Source organism: Chaetura pelagica, unplaced genomic scaffold, assembly GCF_000747805.2.
Source record: "Chaetura pelagica isolate M959 unplaced genomic scaffold, ChaPel_1.0 scaffold64, whole genome shotgun sequence".
Taxonomy (NCBI): Eukaryota; Metazoa; Chordata; class Aves; order Apodiformes; family Apodidae; genus Chaetura; species Chaetura pelagica.
Window position 1 is genome coordinate 404,879 of NW_009952885.1, and position 17,274 is coordinate 422,152.

A 17,274-nucleotide genomic window follows, 5' to 3' on the forward strand; every position below is an offset into this window, starting at 1 on the left:
TCCTGCTTTCCCTCATCTCTGGGGTCTGCAGGAGCAGGTAAGTGATGAGACATCAGCCAGCTTGTGTGTTGCATGGAAATGTCCTTCATGTTCAGGCATTTGCAGGGTTCCTGCTCATCCCCCGTGGGAAACACAGTAGATACAAAATTGTTTCTTTTATCAGTACCAGCCACATCCTGTCTCCTGGTACTGCTGGTGGTTTTATGGACATGATGTGCCTCTTGAATATGTTCTTTTCTGATCTCTGAGATCAGCAGTGTGTTAAAGGGCCTTTAGATGGTGCAGCAGGTGACAATAGGTATGGATGGTGGAGCAGGGCTCTAACTGACAGGTGAATGTGCCTCCTGTGGAGCTTCTCTGAGAAGAGGACCTTGCTGGGTGGTCCCAGCTGCAGTGCAGCCCCTCTTGTGCTTTAACCCCAGCAGGCATGATCCAGCAGGTAGTCAGGCTGATGGACATTTCATGGCAGGCAGGGAGGTGCCCTGCAGAAGGGCAGACCTGCTGCAAGGAGGGGAACAGGCCAACCAGCTGATGAGAGTCTTTGTGGCGTGAGGGGTAGAGGGAAGGGCTGCTGCTTATCCCAGTCCCACCACATCCACAGACCAACCTGGTATAAAACTGGGGTGTGTCAGGTTCCATGGGCAACAAGAGGCAGAGAAACTTCTGTTCCATTGGGAGCAGGCTGCTGCAGAGCTGCTCTTGAAGTTTGGGCAGCTCCCTTGAAAACATGAGGCTAAATGTTTCCTCAAACATGGTGACAAGGAACCCTGGTCTACACAAATCCTTGGTAGATGTCACAACCATGAAACAGAACAAGATGCCTCAAATGGAATGTGTGGCAAGTGCTTGCAACAGAGAGGGGTTCTGAGCAGATTTGAAGGGAAGAAGCTTTTGTGTGGAGAAAGTTTTTAATGAGCCTGCCCAGAGAGGGTGTGCCAGAGAGCGGAGTGGAGCTCAGGTTCCAAGCTGCAAGAGGACACTTTGATTGATGAAATTTGGATAACAGCTACTACTGTATTCATGGATGAATCTTTGCAAGTACAGCCTGAGGGTGTGGGGAACCGAGTCTTGTAACAGGTTTCCAGTGGTATGATGCTGTCACAGAAGATTACAGTGAAACTCTTCATGTGCAAAGATTTCCTGCAAAGTTGGATTCCACACTTTGGTACACACAGGGAAAACTGTCCAGTTCTGGGCTACTCTGGTGGAAGAGTTTTAGGGTCAGACCCAAACCCAATATAATCAGGGACCACTGGTTCCTGGGACTCCTCTGTAGACACTGATTATGCATTCATGGTTATTAATAGTAAATAAGTCAACGGTTGTTAATGGGAACTAAGTCAGAATTTTGTGGTTGGGTAGAAGATTTGAAGTCAGCTCTGAAGGTCCTTTTGCCATGGACTGTGTGTGACTGCTAAGAAACAGGTGGATCCTCTTCTGCACCAGCACTTGTTCTGAAGGTCAGACTTGCCCACCTTGATCCGTGCTAGGATTCACACCAGGCTTAGAGTCAGGTTAAGCCTGAGCCTTGCAGGTCTCCAGAGGGCCCAACAGCTTGAGCATAATAACTTGGGAGCTGAAGCCTGGTCTGGCAGGCTGGGCATAAGTAGCTGCTACCCAGCTGATCAGGAGCTGTTCTGATCTCAGCTTTTCCTGAGCCCAGCAGGGAGGTGTTGTTCCAGAGCAGCAGCCTGGCAGCCTGTACACAGCAGCAGGCAGAGTGCAAGGCTTGCTGTGCAGAAACCCAGGCTGAACTTGTTCATAACCTTGGGAGGTAGATCCAGATTGCTTTCTTCTTGGTTTATTCACCCTTAGCATCAGCATTATGTTTACTTATCTTATGGGTGTTTTAAAACATCGGGCTTGGAGAACAGAGACTAGTACCTGACGTTGTTATAAACCTCCTGCTTGACCTTCTAAGTCGTTTAATGTAACTTGGTTCAACTTAGCACGTGATCTGTGGTACAACCTCCTTTGTGCCAACACACACACAAGGCAGGGAGGGTTCAAGATGTTCCCTGTCCTTCTCCCAAGGACAGGTTGGATGGGGCTTGGAGCAACCTGATATAGTGGGAGGTGTCCCTGCCCATGCAGGGGAGTAGGAACTGGATGATCTTTAAGGCCCCTTCCCACCCAAGCCAGTCTGGGATTCTATAGTTCTAGTCCCCTCCTTCCTGATCTGGGACAGGATGTCCCATAAAATCTGATCTGCTAGGTTTTTGCTTCTTCAGGTCACAGTACCTTTCTTTCCCAGTTTTTTTGTGATGTTGAAGGATAATAATCTTTGAAAAGCTAAAGACAGAGGTCAGTGATGCCCCCTGAGGGCTTTGTTGGACATGCCCCCGTTGGGGCAGGAAAGCTCAGGGGGCAGCGCTGCCCTCCAGCCCAGCTCCAGAACCTCTCCAGGCGGCACATCCCAAACTAAGGCATCTCTTAGCACCACCTTGTGCTGAGGGGCACCCACTGCAAGTCCCTCTTCAGAGGGACCGGGCTGCAGCGTTTCCATGGCCGCTGAAGGTCTGTCTTTAGTGTGCCATGAGGTTCACCAGGATGATTTAGTGTTGAGATAATCAGCTCTGCGGGCTCCTTTTACAAAAGGTGCCTTTGCACACACCGGGACCTCTGGTTCCTCACCCAGAAGGGAGTGTCTGAGCCTGTGGTTTCTAGCAAGGAGCAGAAGGACAGCTGGGGGTTCTGGTTAGTGGAGCTTTAATATTTGCATGTGATGCAGATTTTGAAAGATTGCTTTTTGTCTGATGCTGGAAAACCCCAGTCTCACTCTTGGAAAAAAACAATGAATTGGAAAATCAAGATTTACTCATGCAGGCTGTGCTGATTTATTTCTTAAGTTCCTCAGATTTGGAAATACCCCAAAGGTCTCCTGAAATAATGCAATGACACAAGGTGTTGTTTTTGTTTAATTTGCTTGGTTTTCCATTGCACTCCTGAAAATCATTCTGTGTGCTGAGTGGTAAACAAGTGGGAGCATTTATGGGGATGCACAGTTGGTAGGAGACCACACAGGAAATATTTTTGTCTTTCCTCCTCAGTAGTCCTAGAGATCAGAGTTCCCATTGCACATCCTGCAACTATTACACTGAGCTTTTTGCAGTGTGTTTGTATTTTTATTTCAATGATGGATTTCAGTTATGGATTTACTTTCCAAAGAAGGGATGTAAGTGGAATAGAGGATTTCCTCTGGCTGTTAAGTGGAAAGAAAAGAGGGTAAGTTGTAGTATAGGGAAGCACAGAGTGTCTTTTGGGCCCATCCTGTCAGCTGAGGGTGTGTTTACCTGTTGGGTTCACGTGCTGGGGGGGCTTCTGGGGATGGGGGGGCTCCTGGGGATGGGGCTGCTTTGGCAGGCATTCCCGCTTGTGCAGGGTGTTCCCAGTGTGTCCTGTCCTCTGACCAGGGGTGTCTGGTGGGTGGGTGACCCTCAGGCTGCCTCTGGTGGTGGGAACTGTGGAGCAGCAGTGGATGATAAGAGAGGATGCTGGAGAGAATGGGGACACTGTGAGCCCAGGGAGGGTGCAGCACAGGGCTCTAGAGCTGTGGCTTTCTGCTCCAGCTGATGCTCTGGCAGATCCTGGTCTGACCAGGCATTTTTCACCTGTAGGTAACTGCTCAGGTAAAGCTTCTCTCCTCCCCCTTCTTTGGATTTTAAGTGCAATTTTCTGCTCTAGCCAGAGCAGAAATTTGGAACCACTGGGCTAGGGTATAATTGGAAGAGAAAACTCACCTGCACGTGTGCTTGAGTGAATCTGTGGACCAGGGTCTTTGAGGTGGGTGGTCAGTGCAGTCACCCCCATGTGTCCTCCCCCGCTCAACATTCCTTCCTTCCTCCACTGCAGATCTCCCCTCCTGACAAGTCAGCTGAAGATCAAGGCATGTGTTTGTCTCTAAGGTGGGAGGTTGGAACGAGGAGCTGAGTAACTCGGGGGCCTCAGATGAAGGATGATTCACAGCACAGTGCGTGGACTTCAGAACCAATGTGTCTGAAATTCACAGGGGGAGGGAGAAAGGGGGACATCAGCACTCTGCTTCTTAAGGTGACAAACCTTACAGGAAGGATGGGTGAAAGGGCTCAGGAGGATGAGGGCAGGAAGGGGACAGCAGCCAGAGGGAAACAAGCAGGATTTTCTAAAGCCATTTGTGTAAAATGTATAAATGGAGCCCCAGTCTGCCCATCATCCTGTGTGGTATCCTGGCCAGGCCTGGAGGCTCTCTGCTGCTGACCAGGGGGCTGAGGTCCTCAGAGAAAAGCTGGGGACAGCAGGCACACAGTGCAGGGATGTCTCCAGGCCATGCTCACTAATGATCCAAACAGCTGTACAATTTCAAAAGCAGAGCAGGATCCCAGGAGTAACACTCATGTTTGGAATGAATGTCAACTGAAGGAATGTGCCAAAGCAATGAGAGAGAGTAGGTGAAGGAAGTGACTAAAAGGGGACTTAGATTCCTGGATCTGTCATGAGAAACAGTGAAACTGTGAAAATAGTGAAACAACCTTTGTGTGCAGGAAAGAAGGGATCCAAATTATGTCCACCTCAGAGTTTATTCCCCATGACAAATGTGGTGCTTTGTGTTGCAGTAGCACTACTGTGCATTCTGTGACCAGCCTGCACCCAGTGGGGGCATTTTAGATTACACAGGTCACCATCATTCCTTTCTTTAGGGGTTGGATGGTAATAGAAGTAACTCCCAAAAATAATTGAGCATCGTTTAGTACTTTTCTTCTGAGTCATAAAAAAAAAAGAACCATGTGAACGTTTCCTCCCCTACAAGCCTAATATGGATGTTAACATTCAAACCTAATTAACTGCTAAATGTTGTGTTATCTACATAATGCTGGTCACCCTGGGCAAGGCAGGGGAAAGAAGATAGAAATGAAGACCCTAAGAAAGGAATTTGGAAGCAATAAAGAAAAAAAAATAAGAAAATGAGAAAGAAAAGAGGGAGAAATGGACAGAAACTTCCAGGAGACCCCAGCTCACCCTCAATAGAGACTTGTGATCAGTAGTGGTGGGATTTGGGAAGCAGTTGCACCATGTTGTGTTGTTGTGGGGCACACACAACTGCCTTGACTCCAGTCTCCTGGAGACTCAGAGCAGTGTGCAATCCCAGGGAGGTATCCCAAAAACCAGGCTGGAATCAGGATTGCATTCTGGCTTCCTTGGAAGAGTGAGACACTTGGTATTACAGAATGGAAATGAGAGGTTGTCTGCTTTAGATGTCTTAATCTGGGAAGTCTGCCTTAGTTCTGCTAACCTTTAGGAGAATAGTTACCATCTGATGTTCTTTAAATGACAATGTGTTGACACCATCTCTGGTTGCACAACCTGAACTATACATGGAATGTTTTGCATAGAACAGCCTGCTCTGTGGCAAAAGCAGAACAGGAGATTCCCATGGTGTTTCTGCAGGGTGCTGAATTTCTGGCCTTTGTCTTTCTTGTGGAGCAAACTCTCCACCTGTGAGCAGCTGGGACATCGCCTGCAGCACCTCCAGGTCATCAGCAGCAACAAGAAGGCTCAAAACCAGACCCAGCTGATGAGGTATGGAGTACCCATGGAGTCACATATGACTTTGCTCTAGCACTGTGTCCTCTGGGGAACCTAGCCATGGATCCTGTGCCTGCACAGCACCATGGGCTCCTACTCCCTGGTAGTCTGCAGATCTCTACCCTGCAATCTGTTTATGTTAATTCTGCCTTTTCATTGAATCATCAGGGTTGGAAGGAACCTCTGGAGATGATCTAGTCCAACCCCCCTGCTAGAGCCGGGTTGCCTGGAGCACATCCAACAGGGCTGCATCCAGGCAGGTTTTGATTATCTCCAGAGAAGAAAAGTCCACAGCCTTCCTGGGCAGCCTGTCCAAGGGCTCTGTCACCCTCACAGTAAAGAAGTTTTCCCTCATATTCAGATGGAACTTCCCATGTTCCAGATTGTGCCCATTCCCCCTTGTCCTTTCACCAGGCACTACTTTTGCCAGATAAATGTCTTTTTCCCTGGCCTGGGACAAACAACCAGGATATTGCCCACAGAAAGCTTGTACTGCACCCACCTTAGTGTTTTGGTGCACCCACCAGCTCATTGCTCTCAGTTATGCTGCTGTTAACCAGAACCTGCCATCAGTGTTCAGTGGCACTTCTCAGAAGGGTAGGATAGTTTCAGTCCTCCCCTCTTTTGGGGAGTCTTTCTTGCAGTAACCACAGACGTGAGACTCACAGAATCACAGGATCACTAAGGCTGGAAAAGACCTTTAAGATCATCAAGTCCGGCCTATGACCAGCACCACCACATCTCCAGACCATGGCACTAAGTGCCACCTCCAGCCTTTCCTTGAAAACCTCCAGGGTTGGTGCCTCCACCACTTCCCTGGGCAGTCCATTCCAATGTCTGATCACCCTTTCCATGAGGAAGTGCTTCCTGATACCCAACCTAAACCTCCCCTGGAGCAGCTTCAGGCCAGGCCCTCTCATCTTGTTGCTGGTTGCCTGGCAGAAGAGCCCAATCCCCACCTGACCACAACCTCCCTTCAGGTAGTTGTAGAGAGTGAGAAGGTCCCCCCTGAGTATCCTCCAGGCTAACCAACCCCAGCTCCCTCTTTATCAGACTTTCCCTCCAGTCCTTTCACCAGCCTTGTTGTCTCTTCTGGATCTGCTCCAGCACCTCAAGATCCTTCTTGCAGTGAGGGACCCAGAACTGGACACAGGACTCGAGGTGAAGCCTCCCCAGTGCTGAGCACAGGGGGGAAATCACATCCCTGCTCCTGCTGGCGACACCATTCCAGCAGCAGGAACAAAATCAGTGTAACAGAAAAAGCAAATGTGCAGCACAGTGAGTGGAACAGGGAGAGGCAGAGATCTGAGACAGATATTGAATGCCCCGTGGCCATTACCCAGCGAGTCGTGTTCTCTGTGGTTCTCTGATCCTGCAGTAATAGACTCCCAGGAAACACTTAAAATAGTTTTGAAGGCCAAAAGTAGCTGGGATTGTTTAGTCTGATTTCCCAAATAACTCACGTCAGGAAATTTCATTCAGAAACTCTAGCAGTGAGGGGGCAGCTCAGTAGCCCTTCTGGGTGTGTTTGTGTACCCAGAAAAACTATTTATTCCTTCAGCTGGTGGTTCAACTCAAGTGTGCCTCTTGGGAGGCCCTCTGATCTCAGCATGGATGCTCCAGGGGCTGGTGCCCTTAGCATGGATAAAAGCCCCCTAAGTAAATGCAAGCACACTTGGTGTAATGTTCCTCTTTGTAGCTTTAATCCCAGTCCTCACTCCTTACTGGGGAAGGTGGGCTAGGGTGGGAGGCTGCCTGTGTCTCCATGTTTGGCCCCAGAAGTAGCAGCACCCCAGTGAAAGTCAAAAGGTCTCTAAACAAATTGTCCTGGTGTCCCTGGGACATAAAAGGCACTATGAAAGTGAAGCTGAGAGTTGTTATTGAAATATTAAACCCTGTCTTTCCTCTTTCTCTAACACTGCTTCTCTTTATCCTGTGTGCAGGAAAGCCAACATCTTTGTCTCTCTGCTGGTGGATGTGGCTCTGGGGATACTGCTGATGTCCTGGCTCTACAGAAAGAACAGAATTGGTCACCTTGCTGACACCCTCATCCCTGCAGCTGATGTAAGTCTGGCCAAAGCTGTTTCTCTTTCTCCTGCAGGTGGGTCCTGACCAGCTCTTGCTGCCCAGGGTAGCTGTAAGGAGGCAGTGCCTCCTGCACAGGGATTTCAGGGAGTCCTGTCTGAAATCATGCAGGTTAGGACTCCTCAAGAACAGTGGAATCTTTAAGCCTGCTGGGGCTGCTCAAAAGGAGCACAACTCTGCTCTGCATGTGCAGTGAATAGTGAATTGGATGTTTGCTGGGGGGCTGCTCCAGCTCCTGAAGCAACAATTAAGGTTTGGACAGAGCTCTGCAGCTGCAGGTTGGTTATGGAGCCAGAATGCTTTTATTCTAGAGACAACTGAAAATGTCCTCCAGTTGCTGGATGCATTTGGGGGAGGAAGAAAAGAGGTGTTACCTGTGTTTAATCTGCTCCACTGCTGAAAAGTCAAACTTGATAGGGAGCTGTGCTTGTGAGGAGGAATTTCATGGGGAAAACCAGAGGTGTTAATTAGGCAGGACACAAACACCTGACATCCTGTCCAAGAGCTCTGGGGTACAGATGGTAAACTAGGAGAACTTGCCTGTGATTTTCTCCAACGTAAATCCTCTTGCCCACTGAGATCCCTCAGCATCAGTCTAAATCCATGAAGAACCAGGGTGACTCATACTGTCCTGCTTTGCTGGTGGCTCATTTTAAGAGCATTTCTCCAGTGTATCTGCTCAGTGGCAGTCAGGAACACATGATGCACTTTAGAGGCTTCAGACCAGACCACTAATGTGAAGTCAGCTCCATTTTAGAGCTTCTGTGTCTTGGGGATACATGTGCAGCCAATGTTGAGTACTGCCAAGCAGCTGCACAGCCTGATCCCTTCCCTGCCCACTCTTCTCTCATTTCTGGGAGAGAAGGTGGATCTTTCCATTGGTTTCTTTCTAGCAGCTGGAGAACTGTTCTCTTTGGCTCTTTTCTGGTTTCTGGATGGAGAGGAATTATATTCTAATCAGAGAATTCCAGCAGCAGTTAATTTTTCCTACTTATCCTGTCTTTCTTGGGAAGAGCTCACACGTCCCGTGATGCTGATCTGCTTGATCCATGAAGCCACAGGTCTCTGATCATTCCTGTACACACTGTGGTTTCAGAAGGTGTGTATGGAGTGTCCAGCATAGCTGTGGATCATGATTATTGCTATTTTCATAATCTAGCTTTTCAGGATTACACATTTTAAGGATTGCTGCAGACACCATTCAGCAGCAGGGGTAGAAAGGACCACAATTCTTGCTCTTGTATTTGAGGTGCACACTAAAAATATATTTTTAAATCTTTTCCTTTACAGATACTTCAGCTGGAGAAATTTAAGTTCTCTAGAGCTCTCCCTGTGTGATTCCTTTAATTGTCCAGCTCTCAGAAATCTGATTTCTTAACAAGTCTGCAAGGAAGTGGCTTTTGGCTGCATTCCTGGTTGCACAGGTGGCTCCAGGAGGGGTTCCATCTGCCCAGTGTCTTTGGCAGATGGATGCTCTCCGTGCTCAAGGTGTATCCAGCCCCAGCACCTGTCCTGGATAGGCTTGCTCCTGAGAGCTGCTCCTTGATTGCTCTGTCAGTAATTTAACTCATCTGTCACTGAGGGTACTGATGGCAGTGTCAGTTAGTTCTGACCATGTCTCCTACATGTACAGGCTTTGTTCCCTTGCAGTCACCAGGAGCTGCTGATGTACTTTCCTGGAAGTGCTGCCTCCTCCTTGTGTGGGTGGCCTGGGAGTCAGTCAGTGCCTTTCTTCTTTGCTCCTCCAAGCTTATCAGTTCAAGCCACTTACAACTCTTCTTACTTTCCAGCCTTCCTTTCTGCTTTCAAGCATATTAGATTTTGGATATCAAACCATTTGGATCCCAAGCTTTGGTGGGCAGGGATTTATACGTGTCATGTGCAGGACTTAAAAACGCAGATCCAAGTGATCCCAAAATAGACCAATGACTTCAGCACGTGGTGTGCAAGCCAGCACCACTTCTTTTCCAGTATGACAGCAAAATCTCCCCGTAGCCATTCAGCAGTAGGTTTCCTTGCTGCTGAGTGTCCATCTGGTACACATTATTCCCATCACTTGGGCTCTCTCTGTGCTTCATGTTGCCAAGTTCAGCAACACAGACTTTCCCATGTGCAGGAGTTGCTGTTTCTTCCCTCCTGCTCCTCTCTGCTCTGCTTTTGAGATGTGCCCCAGATCTGGTGATGACACTGACCTTAGTATAGAGAACATGATGTATAAGATAATTATGTATTGAAAGTTTATCTACATAACCTTATTTTAGCCTAATTGATTGGATTGATTTTAATATTGACAAACTAACTTTATATAACCTAGAACCTTATTGGTTTGAGCGATTGATTTGAATACAGACAAAATCAGACCTGTGTGGGGACTGGGTGCAGTGCTCATTATTTCCTTTCCTAGCAAACATGTCTCAGGAAGGAGGCAGCTGCAGGTAGGTCAGTTTGGCTCACAACAGCTGCCAGGGTGACAAGCTCAGGCTGCTGACGTGGGGATCAAGCCGCCCTCCCCTGCCACCTTTCGTCATCCCTGGGTACAATGGCTCTCAAACCAGCACTCAGGGAGTGTTGATGATGCACAAGACACCATTGATTGCAGCTCCCACTCTCACAGCTTGATAAGCTGAGCTGTGCTGACTGTAATAACAAGTTGCTTTTGTGCTCTGAAGCAGATGTGATTCAGAGACACCTAGGGAGGAACTGGCGAGTAGCTGTGTGCAATATGAAGGACTCATTTTTTGATCAGGCTTTCACATCCAAGAATGGAAAATATGAATAATCTTCTCTCTGTAGGTGCCCTCTCAACTCTTACCCTCCTCCTTCCCCTTGATCCCACCAGGCTTGCCAATGGTTGTCTTGTTTTTGCCTTCCACAAGACAGCCTTCCTTTAAAAAATACCTGTTTCCAAGTGCTACATGTGTCTGTTTTATAAAGAAGAGCTGCTTATAAACTGTCCTCTTTGTTGTTTTTTCTCCTTCACCTCTTTCATCCTTGCTGATGTCCCTTTTTCTTAAGCTGTGATCTCTTTGACACAGTTAAATATTTACCATAGATCATGCCTCCAAAAATGTTACTGGAGCTCAGAGATAATCACAGAGTCCCAGACTGGTTTGGGTTGGAGGGACATTAAAGATAATCCAGTTCCAATCCCTCTGCATGGGCAGGGACACCTCCCACCAGACCAGGTTGCTCCAAGCCCCATCCAACCTGCCCTTCAACACTGCCAGGGATGGGGCATCCTCAGATCCTCTGGGCAACCTGTGCCAGTGTCTCACCCTCACAGCAAAGGATTTCTTCCTAAAACTGGATGCAAGTTCCTATTCAGTCATGTTCTGCTAATCCACAAACAAAGCAAGCAGAGAGGACAGTACCAGGAAAATATTCTTCAATGTTAATTGGTAAAATAGTGTAACTTTGAGCCCAAAATGCCTGCAACAAAGAGCACTTGTGTCTGCTGGGGAGTTCTGTGGCTCTGCTTGCTCTGGCTTGCACAAGATGCTCCTCTCAGGAAGTTTGCACTGTGCTTGCTGGTGCCCAGGGTGCCCACCCACAGTGCCCTGCCTGTCCTTCTCCATCCATGTCACATCTCCAGGAGACCCTCTGCAGGTGCAGGCTAGAAAGAAGAGCATGTCAGTAAAACAAACATTTCTGTAATCATCTCATCTGAACCAGGTCCACTTTAGTCTCTATTTACTGATGTCCCTGCACCCCTTTATGAAACACTTCCCTATATCTTATTTGTTTGTACTGGCCACATCCAGAATTCGTAACTGCAACGGGAGAGTTGGCCTCCCAGTCACCTTTCCTGATTTCTGCTTGCTATTGATCACTCCTAAAATATCTGGCAGGAAAACAAGGTGCAAGGTTATGCTGTGAAAAGCCCTGTCCAGCTGATGAGCCTTCCCAGGGCTACGTGCCCCTCTCTGAATTGAGGAGCACCTCTGGGACTTCCAGCCTGCAGAAGTAGTCAGTGCTGAGAAGCAACCTCACTGAAGAGCTGCTTTCAAGCATTTCAATATTTCATTAAGATCCCCAAATGCTTTTTCTAAGTTACCAATCCAACACTTTAAATATTAAACCCAGTCTATTTATACAGCAGCTCACACTTCTTGGCCACAGAGGTAAGATCCACGGGTTCAAATCAGTTCTGACTTGCAGGGAGACAGAGAGAAAATGAGTGAAATAAAAAGGCAATCCTTTGGGGTAAGTGGAAGATGGAGCCCTTCATTTTGCCACTGCACTAAAAGTAAATGTTTAGAAACTCATTTTGCAAGGATCCTGTTGGTTAATAATATAAGGGAATCATTCCTTGGAAATAATTTCCTCTTAGGAAATTTCCCTTAGGGAAATTATCCATGTGAATGGTGGGGAAAGTAGATCACAGTGCATCAGCTTTAGGCAGCATGTTTGGATTCTCCTACACCTGCACAATTTGCAGTGCAGCTCACTTGCATGGACATGGCCACAAGTGGGATTTTCAGAGGCAGAAGCCTTTCCTCACCAGCTCTGCTCATGTAGGACAGTGTAGGAAGTCACTTCTTCCAGGTATGTTCCAAATCTTTTTGCTGGGGGTTTCTTCTCTCAGCTGCCTCAGTTCCCCTCCTGGTAACTGAACTTCACCACTGGTTTCAGCTTAGGTGGGTCAGTCAGGTGGGAACTACCAAGGAGTGGAGCCACCCCACCTTCTGACCTGCCAGCTGCAAGGGGCACCTTGGGCTGGGTGATGGGGTGGAGAGAGAAAATCAGTAAATACCATCAGCCTGGGATGAAATCACCAGAAATTGTGAGGCAAAGTGAATTGGGGAAAAGCACCATTAGGCTTTTTACTCAATGATTACAGGGGCTTCTTTTTGACTGCCATGGGTGTGTCACTGCAGAGACATGATGGTGGTGGGCAGGAGCTCCCTGGCGTGGTTCATCTTGCCTAATACACCACAGAATGTTAAGGAAGCTTGTTTAGGTATGAAATACATTAATATAATTGTGTTTTCTACCATGCTTTTTTCTTTTTGGCACTGAGCACACAGCTTTCTACCCTGTTATAAAATCCTGGCACCCTTCCCCATTACTTGCTCAGGTCTGACTTTTCAGTTGAGTACTGAAATACAGCACAGTAGAGGATCATGGAATGGTTTGGGTTGGAATGGACCTTAAAGATCATCTAGATCCAACCCCCTGCATGGGGAGGGACACCCCCCACCAGACCAGGTTGCTCAAGGCCCATTCAACCTGCCCTTGAACACTTCCAGGGATGGGGCAACCACAGCTTCCCTGGGCAGCCTGGGCTGGTGAAGCCCTCACAGCACTCTTCTCACCTGTCCAGAGAAGTTGATTTGTGCCTGACCTTTGCCATCTATTCAAGAACTCTCATTACACCAGGAAATCATACTGTGCAAGTCTCCCAGAGGTGGCTGCAAAACAAACACCAGGTTCATGTTCCCAGCACTGAAACCATTTAACCAGTGCAGCTCCCTCTCTGCTTTTAGGTTTGGATTGAAGAGCCAGTAAAGACACATCTTGTTTTACCAACCTCTCTGTAAAGTGGCTGTTTGTTGGTTTTTTTTTTAAACTAGGTGACTAGGTGGTAAGAATACTTGTGGGAGCAGCAGGTACAATGCAGTGGACCTGTTCAATGTCTTTTATCTCCTTGCTTCCTTGTAGCACGTAGCTGAAGGGCTCCAGGACCTGCTCCAGTGGTTGATGGGAGCACCAGCAGGACTGAAAATGAACAGAGCTTTGGATCAGGTTCTGGGCCGTTTCTTCCTTTACCACATCCATCTGTGGATTAGTAAGTGCAGTTGTTTAACTTTTCAGCCCCACTCTTCATCTCTTCCTTCCTGAGGGTTTGATGTTTGCCTAGAGGTGAATAATGAATCAAAATGCACTCCTGCAAGGACAGACTTGTCTGGGAGTCTTCCTGCTGTGGGAATGCAAGCCAAGGTTGGATTCCCACACCAGGAAGTCATGCATGTTAAATAAAGTGCTTCTGTTGCTGCTTTGCAGATCAGAACAGACCCTGCTTCCCTGGGGCCATCAGTGGTGAGTGTCCAAGGGAAGGCTGCAGGTCTGGTGTAGGATTTCAGTCTTTGCCATGCAGGATGGGGATGAGCAGTGAGCTCCTGGGATGCAAATGCCAACCCTGTCCTGTCACTGGCTTCACATCAGTGCAGTTTTATTTCCTATCCCTCCTTGAAATGTCACACCCCTTGTATCCCTGGTAAGTGTCTAGATGAAGGACAACAGTCACAATGGACATTAACTCCTTAGATATTACACAGATTAACTTTGCTCACCAATCATGTGTGGTCTTGTTACTGTGCCTTTGCTCCACTGTAGTGATGAAAGAGTCTGTGCCTCCACAGTTCTGTTTTGCAGAAGCCACCAGAAGGTTGATGTATGCAGCTGGACACAAATCTAGAAAAGCAAATCCCCTGTGGAGCAGGGTGACTGCTCTGTTGAAGCTAAGTATGTTATCTGTGCTCACAGAGCTGCCACACCTGGACAGAAACCTGAGGGGAGTGAGAGTTTTTGTTGGGCCTCAGAAACAGAAGGTGGCATCTGAAGGAGTTTTCCAGTTTTTACTTCCAAGTTTTTGTGGCTGTGATTTCTGGAGCCATGTTACAGGGTGGGGGAAATCAGTCTTTTGAGAATGTCAACACTGATGTCTCAATCAGACATTGACACTCTGCCTTGTCCACTAGGCTACATCCACCTGATGTCCCCATTCATTGAGATGATCCTCTGGTATGTTGGTCTGTCAGCTTGTCTGGGCCTGACTGTGGCTCTCTGCATCCTCTCAGACATCATTGCCCTTCTCACCTTCCACATCTACTGCTTCTATGTCTATGGAGCCAGGTGGGTTGATCTCTCTTGGTCTTGGGTCTTGGGTATGTTTGGAGAAAAGAGCCACTGAACACTCAGGCCATGTTTTGAATATGTGGAGCATTCAATCCTGGTGTAGTTCTCTTGAGTTCACAATTTAATCAGCAATTTATTGCATTCTTTTATGCATGTAGAAGTGATGGCCACAGCACAAGCCACCAATCTTTCCATTCTCCTGTGTTTAAATATTTATTATTGTGGTGGTGACCTGGAAAAATCAAGAAACATGAGAGGCAGAGGACAAGAAGGCAGTTCAGGCCATCCCTTTGATTCAGTTTTAGGGTACTCTTTTCAGTTGCACCCTGCCCAGTGCAGGGGGAACTGTTCCCCAGTTTTGAGGGATACTGAAAGAGAGGAGGAGGAGAGGGGAACCCTTGTATTCTGGAGAAGTCCCCAACGTCCCCACCTCTGCTCTTCTTCAGAGGTTCTTATCTGTGTTGTGGAGCACGGATGGCAGGTTTGGGGTTACAGCTGTGACACCTTGGTGGTGTCATTGTCTGGACCTGCTGAAGGGCCTCGTGGTCCGAGAGCTGAGCAGAGAGGCCCTGAGGGAGTGTGTGAGTGTGCAGAGGCCTGTGGGGCACGGGCAGAGCAGGGTAACTGCACAAACAGTGCCCACCAGCACACCCTGGTCCTGCCATCCCCCAGCCTCTGCTGCAGGGGGGCACCAGCAACCCCTGAGGGGGTCACCGGGGATGATCCTGGACCCCTGCATCCCCTGGGGAGTTGGGGATCCCCTGGGGGGGCTCCCAAATACCTGGGTCCCCTGGGGGGTCACTACAGATGCCTGGGTCTCCTAGAAAGAGGGTTCCCCTGGGGGATGGTCCTGGACACCTAGGACCCCTGGGGTTCTTCCTGAGGAGATGAGAGACAAGGTAATAACTAAAGGAACTTTTAGCTCATGAAGTCGTTGTTCCTCCCCAGGCTGTGAGCAGAGGGCTCCACACTGCAGACAACAGAAGCAACGGTAGAACTTTAGTTATGGGTAGTTTAGAGGTTGGTTAGAAATGCTGAGATGGGATTAATGAATCGAGTCTATTGTGAGCATTGGACTCACCCAAACCCAGTAATGTCAGTCCTGGGGAGTCTCTTCCCAACACCTCTAATTACTGGGATGTGTTTGGGTCTGTGAGGAGTGGCCTTTGCTCCTCCTAATTGTGCAGAGACTGAAAACAGGGAAAGCATTTTCTCAGCTGGTTGCTTTTCCCTGGGAGCTGCAGGGAGCCAGCCTGCCCTCCTGCCAGTTGGCTACAGGGGCAAGGCAGCTCCATGTCATCTTGCCACTGGCACTGAGCTGTCCCTGCTGTGCCAAGTGCCCTGTGGAGTCAGAAAGGGATTGGAGTCACCCACATCAACACAGCCACCACAACACCTTGCCTTCCTGCAGCTGGTGGAAGAATTTGCTGATTCAGGTGCTGGTGAAGCCTGAGATCCCCTTCTGAAACAAACCCCAGGGTGAAACAAAAGTGGTCAAGTGTGTGCAGGCAGCTGGGGAAGGTGGGGCAGGTGCTGGTGGTGCCACACCAGGGTGTGCAGGGGGTGTGTGGTCTGTCAGAGCCACGGGGCAGGTGTGGACCAGCAACCTGCAGGAGTTGTCCTGGCCACTCTCCTGCCTAGAGAGTCTGTGCTTACTGAGCTGGGGGCACCTGCTACTTCCTTGAAGCAGCTGGAGTTCCTCAAACCAGATTCTTCTCTTGGATATGACTCCTTGCCTCTGCTCTCACAGTGTTGCTTTGAAGTCTGTGAAGCCTCTGGCACTTAACTGGGTGGGTTAACCAGTCTAGCTTTTGTTGCTCAGGCTTTCTCAGCTCTGCTCTGCCCCACATGTTGGCTGTGTCTCCTTTCTGTATGTTGCTGCCCAGGGCTCTTTGAGCCTCTTCTCCATTCCAGGGCCTCCTTCTCCCTCCATGTTATTCCACAGGTGTCCCAGTTTCCCACTCCTTATCACACCAGGCTTCTTCTCTCACCATTTGCTGGCAGGGAAGTAGCTCCAAGTGTCGTAGCACCAAGTTACAAAAGCCTAAGGAGAGGCTGCAGAATGGCTGTCACCAGGCATTTGATCTCTTCCACTTCCCAAGGGTGTTGGAAGCTGAGGTTTACTCAGGAAGGTGCAGGGGCTCCTGCCCTTCCCTTGCCTCTCTGTGCTGTGGAGGCAAAATTGAATTGCATTGACTTGAGCGTGAGGGGTAGGACCTTGGCCACTCCTGCTGTGAAAGGGATGGGAAGGGGTTGTTCAGCCTGGAGAAGAAAAGGCTCCAGGGAGCCCTTAGAGCACCTTCCAGTGCCTGAAGGGGCTCCAGGAAAGCTGGGGAGGGACTTTGGACACGGGCAGGGAGTGAGAGGACAAGGGGGATGGATTAAAACTGGAAGAGGGCAGATTTAAGTGAGACATGAGGAGAAAATTGTTCACTCTGAGGGTGGTGAGAGCCTGGCCCAGGTTGCCCAGGGAAGCTGTGGCTGCCCCATCCCTGGCAGCGTTGAAGGGCAGGTTGGATGGGGCTTGGAGCAACCTGGGCTGGTGGGAGGTGTCCCTGCCCATGCAGGGGGTTGGATCTAGATGATCTTAAAGGTCTGTTCCAACCCAAACCATTCCATGATTCCGTGATTCTATAAAGCAAGGAAGATAGAGCAGATGTGAACTGGAGGGACAGGGTGAGCTCAGGGGGATGCACTTGCTGCCTCTGTTGCTGCAGGGCAGGTGGCACTTTGGGGCTGCCCCTTTCTGCTGGTCCCCGGGGACACCCA

General features: G+C 48.9%; 1 protein-coding gene across 1 annotated transcript in view; it reads left to right on the top strand.

Annotated features, from left to right (window-relative positions):
- PIGQ (phosphatidylinositol glycan anchor biosynthesis, class Q) overlaps window positions 1-17,274 on the top strand; it is a 27,020-nt gene that overhangs the window by 801 nt on the left and 8,945 nt on the right. The window contains exons 2-6 of the mRNA XM_009995444.1: window positions 2,484-2,530; window positions 5,404-5,556; window positions 7,506-7,626; window positions 13,309-13,435; window positions 14,349-14,502. Coding sequence (XP_009993746.1) covers window positions 2,484-2,530; window positions 5,404-5,556; window positions 7,506-7,626; window positions 13,309-13,435; window positions 14,349-14,502 — 602 coding nt within the window. The remainder of the gene's footprint in view (window positions 1-2,483; window positions 2,531-5,403; window positions 5,557-7,505; window positions 7,627-13,308; window positions 13,436-14,348; window positions 14,503-17,274) is intronic.